The sequence below is a fragment of the Amborella trichopoda genome, chromosome 10 (assembly GCF_054954075.1).
Source record: "Amborella trichopoda isolate Santa Cruz 75 chromosome 10, AtrichopodaSantaCruz75HAP2 v2.0, whole genome shotgun sequence".
NCBI lineage: Eukaryota > Viridiplantae > Streptophyta > Magnoliopsida > Amborellales > Amborellaceae > Amborella > Amborella trichopoda.
Window position 1 is genome coordinate 45,151,211 of NC_142345.1, and position 12,210 is coordinate 45,163,420.

The 12,210-nt window shown below is 35.1% G+C and overlaps 1 protein-coding gene across 1 annotated transcript in view; it reads right to left on the reverse strand.

The window, feature by feature from the left end:
- Positions 1-3,923, reverse strand: part of LOC18447425 (protein transport protein SEC24 B) — a 29,948-nt gene extending 26,025 nt beyond the window's left edge. The window contains exon 1 of the mRNA XM_011629917.3: positions 2,868-3,923. Coding sequence (XP_011628219.1) covers positions 2,868-3,830 — 963 coding nt within the window. The 5' untranslated portion in view covers positions 3,831-3,923. The remainder of the gene's footprint in view (positions 1-2,867) is intronic.
- Between the last annotated feature and the right edge of the window lie 8,287 nt (positions 3,924-12,210).

The following is a 12,210-nucleotide window of genomic DNA, read 5'->3' on the forward strand; positions in this document are numbered from 1 at the left end:
ATGCATTAGAATAATTTTGCAATCATTGCTTACTATGACCTAGAACTCTACTAACTGGATGTAAAGACAATGTTTTTGAATGGTGAACTGCAAGAAACCATTAACATGAAGCAACCTGAAGCTTCATAATTAAGGGCCAATAAAATAAAGTATATAAACTAAATAGAGCTTATATATTCTAAAACAATCTTCAAGACAAAGGTACTTGACATTTCATAATGTTATCCTTCAAATGGGATATGAAGTAAATAGACTAGACCATTGTGAGTATGCCTTCACGAATGCAAGTAGAACATTTTTTGAGAAAGGTTAACTTTTCAAGAATGGGAGTAAATTCACAACACTCTCGTTATATGTGAATGATATATTATTAGCTGGAAATGACTTCGAAACAATTGATAGGACCGAGTCATGGCTTTCTTCTTGGTTTAAGATGAACAATATGAAGAGGCGTATTATGTCCTACGTATAAAAATACTAGACATAGAAAATATAGAATGTTGTGTTTCAAATAAGAGATATATCCTCAAACCTTTACTTAAACATGACCAGCTTACTAGTACTATCTAGTGCCCCCACTGCATGCACCTCAAAGAATTCCTTTGACTCCAATTCATTCTTGGGGGAGTCCTCCCTTCCATGAGGAAATGGACTTTGTCATCCCAGCCAAATGGATGTCGTCAGTACGCACCTACCTGATCCCCAACCAACAATAAAGAGACCTAATCTAGTGGAGACACTGAAGCCTCTTAGGGTGAGAAAAAACCCCCCAAAAACCACTCTTTTGTGATTTATCGAAAGATCGATAAATTTTTTATTTTTTTTTATTTCTTCCCAAAATAAAGGCTATTGTTCATAAGTGGATTTGGAGCTTCTAGTAGTTGATTTTGAGAACTTTTGGCGACCCAATAGACGAGGTTTGCACCGACATCGTTTTGGTTTTGATATTTTTAAAACATTATTATATTTGAAAGAGGGTTTTGATTTTATTTTGCTACAACATATTATGTTATGAATCCTGTGTTTTTCTTTTAATTTTTTTTCATTTTTTTATTTTTCCTTATTACATTTTCGTTTATTTCACGAATTTGGAGCTCTAAAATTGCCCTAAAAACCCCTAACGCTTAAAACCACGCCCTAAGAACTCCCCTGTTTTGGCTATTGGGGGGTGGGGGGCACGGGTGGTTTCAATTTTGGTGAGGGCACCCTGTCTCTGGGCGCTCGCCTGGGCGCCCAGGCACCCAAAACACCTAGGCGACCGAATCCCTTTTTTTTGAACATTGACTAATACAAAGTAGAGAAAATAACTCCAAAGATAAACACATAGAGGTGCAGTATGACTACATTCATGATGTAGTTGAAAAGAACAATGTGACAGTTATTTGCCCTCATCTGATATGATTGTTGACCTATTGACAAAGGGTCTAAGTGTGTAATTATTGACAAAGGGTCTAAGTGTGTAATTATTGACAAAGGGTCTAAGTGTGTAATTATTGACAAAGGGTCTAAGTGCGATAGAAATTAGGGAAACTATCATGAAAGGCATATCTGTGAAAGCATGAGAAAAACCTCATGACAAAATATAGCCATTCAGATCATGCTCAAAGTGGGAGTAAATATATAAAAAATTAGTTTCGCTTGGCCTTACAGCCAAGCAGGAGATGTTTGCGTGTGCGGCCACAAGGTACCTATTTTTACGGGGAGAATCCCATGGGCATATTTTTTATGCTTATCCTTTGTTAAAAAAAAGGACAAAAAGAAAAACTTTTCATAAATATAATATATATAAATAATTATTTTCTAAAAGGTTTCAAATCGTCATATGAAGATACACATCCTGATATTTGGGGGATTAGTTTCTCCAAGACTCATTGAAAAGGAACATTAGACTCCCATTATTCCTTATATAAGGGGGGATGGAGAGAGGGATTTACACAATAAAAACCACATAGCTTTATGAACTCTTTGATAGCCTACTTCTCTCTTTAAAAGGTTCCTAGAAAATTCAAGCTCTATGATTACCAGCCCCACAGCATTCCCTCTCAGATCTAGGGCTTTGGTGCTCATCCTCGCATACAATATGCTTTCTCTTAGTTGTTGCTCTACATTCCTAGGTTTCTCTTATCCACATTTACTTGTGCAACATCCATGCAATTTGCCATTCATATTTTCAATCTCAATTTTCAACAGATACAGTTTTTTTTTTCCATTTGCATTCAATTATCCGAATAATACATGATTTGCTTCCAATTTTTATGCTCAAACAAGTTTGATTCCCAAATTGTATTTGCTGATTGCATGAGTGAAAGCTCAACAAACTACATATCTCCAATTCATTTTATTTATGGCTAGGTAAGCTCGAAGTTGAACCCAATACCATAGTGATTCACAAATATGATTGTTTATCAAAATATTTATTTGGGTGAGAACGCAGGTTTAAACCCAATATCACACTTATGATCTAAACCCAAGCAAAGAGATCATGACCATCAAGTTCTTCAATTCATATGTTATCTGCCTACTTCAACACCAAATGCCATCAACTAGTATCATCAAGGAATCACAATCACCTACCGAATAACCTAAAAAACATATGACATCAACAATAACTAACCTGCATCTTCCACACAGAATATCAACAAACACAAATTACTCATAAAATCCCTCCAAATTCTAAACAATTTAAAAGCATGATTCTCATAAAAACAAGTACCACGCAAAGCAACACAAATTACACATGAAAAATTAAAGAAAACAACAATAACATCAGTGCTCGGAAACACAAAATACTCATAAAATTCTACAAAACACTCAAAACTAGCAAGGAAAAAAAGACAAACAAATAGAGAAGGATTTTTTTTCCTAACCTGAGTTTGTTGCCATAAAGGAGACCCGACCATTGGCGCCGAACCCATAGGCATACCCTGACTCGAAGACTGCGGGCCCCTCGCCAAATTACCAAAACTTCCCCCCACAGGAGGTGGGCCCCGGACAGGAAATTGCGCTCCAGGTGCCAAATTCGCCATATTTCCCCCAGCAGGAGTAGGGCCCTGAACCGGAAATTGAGCCCCAGGTGCCAAATTTCCCACATTGCCCGCAGTCATGGCCGGGCCCTGGACAGGAAACTGTGCCCCAGGTGCCAAATTTCCCAAACTGACCCCAGTTGGAGGTGGCCCCCGGGCCGGAAACTGCGGGGCCGATGGCAAATTCCCCAAGATGCCCCCAGTTAGAGGTGGAACCGAAGGAAAACTCCCTAAATTACCCCCGGTCAGAGGTGGACCTTGGGGCGCGAACTGGGGAGCAGAGGCCAAATTACCCGTATTGCCCCTGGCAAGAGGCGGGCCCTGAGGCAGAAATTGGGGTCCAGACGGTACATTTCCCAGTGGGCCATGGGGCCTGGAGGGAAAATTCCCTCCGGCGAGAGGAGGGCCCTGGTGCGGGGAGGGCGAATTCCCCAAAATTCCATCACTGCGAGGGCCATTTGCCATCATTGATGGGGCACTTGGCGGAGGTGGCGACATCCTAATGCCAGGCCTCGACGTAAAGGGCGGAGGTGGGATCCCAAAATTAGGGTTTGAAGAAGGATTAGTATTTGGGCTAGGGTTTTGGGATTGAATTGCGAAAGGGGGAGGAGGAATTGCAGAGCTAGGGTTTTGAGAAGGATTGAAGGGCATGGAGCGAGAAGGGGCAGTTGCAGAGGGAGGAAGAGGAGCTTGAGGTCGATTTAGGGTTAGGGTTTGCATTTGATCGGCAAGAGAAGGAGGAGGAGGAGGAGGAGGAGGTCTCTGAAATCCAGGTCTTGGTACCCCTTGGGGTACTGGAGAAGCCATGGATGCGTTCTAGAGAGCAGATCTGAGACTCTTTGGAGTCGCAGAGAGAGAGAGGGTTTTGGAATCGAACAGAGAGGAGGAAGAGAAAGACCTAGAGGAGATCTAAAGGGTGGAGGATTTTGTGAGAGACAGAGCCCAGATCCAACGGGCCTATCAAAGAAAACGACGGAGGTTTTTGCAGTTTTATGAGAAGTAAAGGGGGGATTGGATCACCAAAATTATAATTATTTTGGGGCAGATTTAATTCGCCTTTGGGGTCCGGTTAGAAGAAGCTTAAATACTCCAGAGAGAGAGAGCGGGAGCTGGTTAGGAAGACTATATTTAATTGAGACAGGATTGTATATAATGAGGCTATTTATCACTATAACGATAGGTCATAATTATTATATTAACCTTTACTGTAAGAGGTTGTAGTTATTTCAAACTAGAAACTTAACGATAAATTCTTTTGAATTTTGAGCTTAATCAATAGAATAAATACAATTTATAGTTAAAATTAATTGTAGTCTTTTTGGACCAAAGATAAATGATCTCATTAAATATTTTTTTTATTAAATTTTATCTTTATTTTAGATAGAGAAAAAAAGAGAAAGAGTTGAGGGTAGATCTCTATTATTAATCTACACCATTCGCTTGCTTAAACAACGGTATAGAGTGTCCCTGTCATTCATAATGAGGCGAATTTCTCGTAGGGAAAAGATTTGGGGGTCCCGCCACCTTCAACGCGGCGTGCCCCGCCGTAGGAAATTTTTGATGAAATTGGTGGTCTACATGGTAGTCCTCTAGACCACACTGTACATTTAGACCGGCGGGCAAAGTATCTAATTAGGATGATTTACGAGCTAACAAGTTTTACATGTGTAACTTTTGATGATTAATCAAGTTAAAAAATAATCATCATTATTTTAGTTTTTTTTTTAATTAATTGAGATTGACTAAATTAAAAAATAAAAAAAATTATGATATTTTTGCCCACCGGATTGAAGTTAAAAAAATAGTATTAATAAATAATAATTATGACCTTTTAACAATTCTAGATTTTAATGGTCAAGTCGAGCTTGAACATGGAATGGATTTAAAGCGATTCTTTGAGCTTCAAAGCAATTTTATTTTCTATTTGATTTTAAATATGAATGATGATTTGAGAGTTGTGGGATCAAACAAAACTTTTGGAGGGCTGTTTTAGCCATATGACTATAATGCTACTATTTTTTTTTTGTTGGATGTTTCCAAAATCATTTTAAACATACTAAATGATTAAGGGTGAGGTTTGTATAAAGTTGTCTCTTTATACTTTAGAAGTCAGGTGTACTTATAAAATTTACTTTGAGATGTCGTTTCGGCTAAAAAAATAGTATAGATCAAGTACATCAATAAACACTTGAAAATCTTGAAAACAGACGGTCCAGATGACTGTTTACCATATGTACTATTTTTTGAACTTGGAATACTTTTTTTTCTTCATGTTCATTCATTTCAAGGTTGAGATGATCAATTGGAGGGTTCTGCCATGTGGGAACACTCCCCACTATAGGATTTTTAAGATGCTCCTTTCCTCGACAGTATAAGGTTGCAGCCTTATACAAACTTTTTCCAATGAGTAAAAGAAATGCACATATGTAACTCCTTCTTTTGTTTAGGATGTTACCTATAATTATTCTCGTTAGATTAGGAGCAAAGCTCTAAAAAGCACATAAATAAATGGAGATGAAAAAGAATAAATAATACAAGTAGTACTCCCTACTTTTGTGTTTGATAACAGTGAGTGTTTTTGTGGAAGTTTAGAACTTATTGTGAGTGTTTTTGTGGAAGTTTAGAACTTATTAGTACTGTTCAAGTTTCGTGTTTGATTAAAAAAATTGAACTTCAAACAAAACTTCAAGGAACTGTTCAAGTTTCAATCTTGCTTTAAAAAAAAAGTTCCAACCCAAAAGTTGGAACTTAAACTTGGAAATTTTTTTTTATGAAACACCCCCATATATAAAATGTATATATTTTATTGTATAATATATAATATAATTTATTGTATAATATATAATATATTTTATTATATATTATATTTTATTTTTATAATAGATATTTATAATATTATATAATACAAAAATATACAATGTATTCTTTATTTATTTAATTATAATTTTATTTATTTAATTGTAATATATATATATTATATAATAAAAATAAGATTAACAAAATAATTCACTATATAATATATCTTATATGATACAAATATATATCAATAAAATAAATATAAACTACACTATATTATATTTTACATTACGTTATATATGATATATGTATATATTTTATTGTATAATATATAATATACTTTTTTGTATATATAAAATGCAATATATCATATATTATAGTATGTTATAAATATTATATATTTATATTTAAATCATTATCAATGTAAATATAAATATAAGATATTTACCATATATCCCAGGAGTTATCAAACACATAAACTATGAACTTCTTAACTTCTTAGGGAGGTTATCAAACACAGAAACCATGAACTTCTTAAGTAACTTCTATTTACAGTTCTTCAGGAACTGCTAACTTACAGTTCATGAACTTGCTTCCAGTTATCAAACAAGCCCTCAATGAAGATTCTTACAAACACATCAAAGGATCCTACACCACCCAACTGCTGATGACCCAAACTAAATCACACTGAACGTTATCCAAAGACATTCATTACAATAACATCTCCTTCCCAACCCAAGCTCCTCACAAAGACACCTCATGAAACACCTTCCCTTTTGGATCACCTCATGGGTCAGGATTGGGCTGGTACACAACCTACATTTGAATGGCAGCCAAAAGAAAAAATATAACGGTGCACAAGAAGGTGGCAATGTCATACTACCAATGACTAGAAAGTAGGGACAAGTACTCAGTCAAAGGAGAATCACAGGGAAACAAGGACAATAAAATGATCATCTAGTGCAATGCTAAAGTGAAAAAAAAAAGGAAATAATAGAAGAGGAGGTAAAGGAATTCGAAGGATCTAAGAACTACGTACCTCTTGGGAGAGATTGTACCGGGAGGCTGCCCAATTTTCTTTGGGTGGTCTCTTCACTTATTTTCTTCACTTTGATCTTCTTCTTCTTCTCACTTCTAAACTAATTTGTCATCATGTTCTTGTTCTTATTCTCTTATTTCTCCCCTCTCTTGCTTATTTCTCTTACCACTTTACCCCCAAAACTATAACCATTCACCCATAAAACCCATCAAAGAGGAGTATATTACATTTGGATTTTATTAGTAGCTTTCAAGTGAGAGTCCAGGTGAGGTGTTGAGTTTAGAGAGGGGTTCATATCCAAACCGCGTTGCTAGACAGCCGGAGGGGTTTCGTTTATTGATCTAAGCGGGCAATAGCCCGAGCTTATCCCACAACCTCAAAACTACAGTGAGGTAGGTGTTCGAGTCCATCTCTTCATCACATTAAAATTATCTCATAGTTGAACTTATCTATCTGCACATGACACATGAGTTGCACACGTGCTCGAGAAGTCAAGGCAATTGTTCGAGAGGGGATCAATCGACCCCGAGTCTCCCCGAGGGAGCTTGAGCGAGGTAGATCCATACCCGACCACTCTTGTTTACTAGTTATAGCAATGATCTTCTCTGTAGCAGCATTCTTTTGAGGTGTGCCATGAAGAATGTAGAAACTTTCATTTTTTAGTCATTTCAATATTGTCATACAACATCTTGAAATCTTCCATGACCTATTTCCAAAAATCACTATAAACTCAAAGTCATCCAATTGCCCGACTGAAATGAGATTTTTTTTCAAGTCAGGAACCTGCCTCACATTTCTCAATGTATGATTCTTTCTATCTAATTGCTTAATAACAACATTTCTAATTCCCAAAATAGACACATCCACCATCCACATCTCTGTAGGATGACAAATGTGATTTTTTTTGGTAAACATGAAATGAAGCACCATAATCCAAGACCCAAGTATATTTAGTAGACAGTGTTATGCATGCAATACTAAAATTGACCTCATATTCACCATCAAATATTGTACTTGCTTTGCATGGTCATCCTTATCTTTGGCATTTTGCTTATTCTTCAAATCATAACAATTTTTTTTTATATGACAAAGTTTCTTGCAATACCAACAAGTAATATTATTTCATTGTGACTTAGCCCTACCACTGCCATGAGATTTACCCCTATTAAATTCAGAGGGTTGATCTCTATATTGAGTTCTTCTTCTATCTCCTACTGCCAATGTGTGATTTGATTTAATAGACATTTGTGTGGATACCTTTTTAGTCTTTTTATTTAACAATGAAGCAACAACATCTTTCAAATTAAATTTTTTACCTATTGTATTTGTCACAGTAGTAACCAATATATCCCAACTAGCAGGTAAAGAACTCAACAAAAGCAAACATAAAACTTCTTTATCTAAATTGATTTTTAAATACCTCAATTGTACATAAATAAAATTAAATTCACTCATATATATTCTAATTGTTTCACCTTCTTCATTTTCAAAAGAAATATAGCTTTTTTGACTTATACATTTTATTTGCACCAGATGGTTGTTTAAAATATTGTCAAAGCTTGGCATATGTTTTATATTGAAAAACATCAAATAAAATTGAACACAAGGTCAAATGACTACCAAACATTTTCGATAAAAAATATCTCATTCCCAAACTTTCATTCCTACAGGCATGGCCTCCTTTCCTTAAAGTGGCTGATATAGTTATTTCCCTACAAAATAATCTTCCATCATCATTTTCCATATTGGTCAATTACTTTGATTTAGTTTTTCACATTCTACTGCCATCTACATTTTAGGAAAAATATAGCAAATAAGCACAATAGCAAAACCCCTTTCTCCACAAACAAATGAATCACAAATCCTAAGCTCTTATACTAGTTGTTGTGTTTGATGGTGGTGAAATTACCGTAGGATCGATCAAACTAAAAACCATGGTGCATCATAAATCACATAAAACAGCAATGGAAACAACACAACATTAAAGCAACATCATAAAATTAAAATACAGCAACATGCAACTCACATATCATAAATATATAACGTAGTTCAGCCACAAAACGTGACCTACATCCATGAGAAAATAATGCGAGACTTTGCTTATTACTTTGATGGAGATTACAAGAGAGATTACAAGGGATATTTTGTTTCCTATTTTGAAAGGAGTGCTATCGTTTTTTGTGTTGGGTTGGAATTCACTTGTCACATAGATGAAAAGGTAAGGTTGAGTTAGGAAAGGTGGAGAAAAGAAATAGTTATCTTTTTATGGAAAATAGGAATTATCTATTTGTACGAATAGAAGAGAACCTTTTTAAAAAAGGGTTGCACGCTATTGTAAAAAAAGATATTAAATTTTATGAATGAAAAAAAAGTGATATTTGAGATGGTGGGAAGAGAGATGTCCTTTTGTGAGTGTAGTTTATTTGTTTGTGTTTATGGGCCTGTTGCGGAATACTCGGATCCGCGCGTTTTGTTATTTTTTCTTATGATTCCTTTATGGATTTATACTTTTCTTTCTAAAATGCGATTTATCTTTGTTGGTGTTGTTTGTCGGTAAATTTTATACTGCGTCAAAAGCTCTAATTTAGAACAGCTTCAACTCTCACAAAACAAGACCCCATAACATGGTCCAAATACATACCAAATGTGCATTTTCTCTCTCTAGAATGGGGCATGCAACGAGGTTCCAAAAAAACCAAGAAGATGACCCAATACTCTCACTCTCTCTACAAAATAGGGCAAAACAAGGCACAACAATAGCCCAGCGAGCACTCTTCTTTTTTTTATTTTTTCTTACTTTTTTTTTACACACTACAATAAAAGGGGAAAAAACCTTTTAAACATGGGTCAAGACAAAACGCCACAACTATTGGATTAGATGCAATGCGATGACCCAAAATGAGAGAGATAAGTTAAGCAAATGGAAAACAAGTTGGGCCAAAATCCCACATGGGATTTGGCTTCACATATATAACACGGAGGAATCTTTAGCGGGCAGCAGCAATGGTGGAGCTTCAGTGTGCAGCAGCAATGATGGAGCTTCAATGGGCAACAACGATGGCGGAGCATTAGCACAACAGAACGAGAGAGGAAGAGAGGGAGGGAGGGAAGAAGAAAGAGAGAGAGGAAGAGAGGGAGGGAGGGAGGGAATATACATATATATATATATATATATATATATATATATATTCTATACTTTCCTTACAATATAGAAATTCTGTCCTCCCTCTTATCCAACCATCCATTTTGAATGGAGGGCTAAGATTGCCCCAATCACATTGTCATATCTTTACACTATTTTATTTTTATTTTTTGTTTTATAAACTTTTTTGACACTAAATTTTGGACGTCCATTCCTCTATTAAACTCACACTAGTGAAAAATATAAAAAACTATTTTCAATAAAATAAAATGACCAAAATACCCCTAAATTTTTTAAGGGTATTTTGGTCATTATATTTTATCGAAACGTTATGTTTAATATTATTTTTAGAAGCGTCCCAATGAGAAGATGGCATGTACCAAATTTTATATTCATACAATTTATATAAAAAATTAAAAATAAAATACTTTGAGACGTCGGATCTAATATCAAACGATGAGTTGCTCTCTTGATCAAAATTGGACGACTGGATGGTAAGGGGAGGATAGAACTTCTATGTTGTAGGGGAAGCATAGAAACATTTTCCACACACACACACACACACACACACACACACACACACACACACACACACACACACACACACACACACACACACACACACACACACACACACACATATATATATATATATATATATATATATATATATATATATATATATATAATCTAAACTTCACAACCCTCCAAATTACAAAGGTTTAAGATAGAGAGAGTTGTGAAGGGTAGACTTATTAATCTTGTAGTCTTTTTTTTAAAAAAAAGTTATTTTTGTGGGGCAAATTTGTAAATATTACTACAAGATAAAAGATATTTTTATCATCTCCATAAGGGGTAAAGTTGAAATTTTAACTAAAAGACAATGACACTCTACAAATAAAGTTCAAGGACACTAACTTCCAAAATGCCATTGTACTTTTGTAAAAATTTCAAATTTATCATTGCTTAATGGTAAAGTTACCTATTTAAATAATTTTTTAATAAAAAAATAATGATTGTTTTGATAAATACATCCATTACAACCCCTTCTAACTTAAACCTTTGTATTTTGAGAGGTTGTTAACTCCGGCTAAAACCAGGCTCTAAACGATCAAATTAGAGCCTACCTTCAAATAGCGTCGAGAAATGTGCTTTCAATATTGGAAATCTTTATGATAACCTTAAAATATATTTCTATTTTTATTTATAAAGTTTATAAATAGTGTAGATCAACTGATCTATGAAAACTTGAAAATTGACAGTTCAAAAAATGCATTACAAAATGCACTATGTCCAAAATTTGAAATCTATTTTTTTTCTAATGTATGTGCATCTTGATGTCGAGATCATCAATTTGAGGATATTTGGGAATCAAAACAGCCCTTTCTAGTGAAATTTTTTGAGTAAGTTCAAATTTGATCGTTTAGAGCTTGGGTTCTATATAAACTTTTCCCTATAGGAAAAACCTGAAAAACACATCTAGGTGAAATACTATAGTGCTTCGCCCCCGCCACAGACTTGTTATTTTTGTGGCGGTTTATTGAACGGATCCGTAACGAACGGTGCCGTCCATTGCTACTTCGCGTGAATTTTTTGACCGATGCGGACCTAATATGTATGTGACAGTACCGCCATGGACATGCTAGGCCTGTGGTGGTCGAAAAATGCATGGCATCTGATTTTTTTGGATAGTGATGAGCCTATAGGCGAATATACTATTCATTTTTGTCCATAAGCGCTGCATAGATACTTATATATATATATATATATATATATATATATAAAGAGAGAGAGAGAGAGCAAATTTTGAAAAGGAAGGAGGCTTGTGGAGGGAGCAGCAGCACCAGAGGGGCTAGTAGCTGCAGAGGGAGCTACTCAGTCATATATATTAAAAAAAAAAAAAAAGGGGGTTTATGTGCAATTTTATGTTGTTTTTTCATATAGTTTTGGGTGTTCGTCGATTTTTTCTTTTTAGGCAACATGGGTGTGTCTTGAAATCTTTTTTTTTTTAATCCAAGGTTTGCATGAGGAAACGAACACGTATTTTGGCTACGTTGGAGCATGTAATATTGGAAGAAAAAAAAAAGATGTTTGAGAGCTAAATCAATATACCAAATCAAATCCCTTCAACTCCACTTCAAAGGGACTCAAATGTAGGGCTTTAACGGCTCAAACTCCTTTTAAAATTGTTCAAGATATGAATCAAAAGA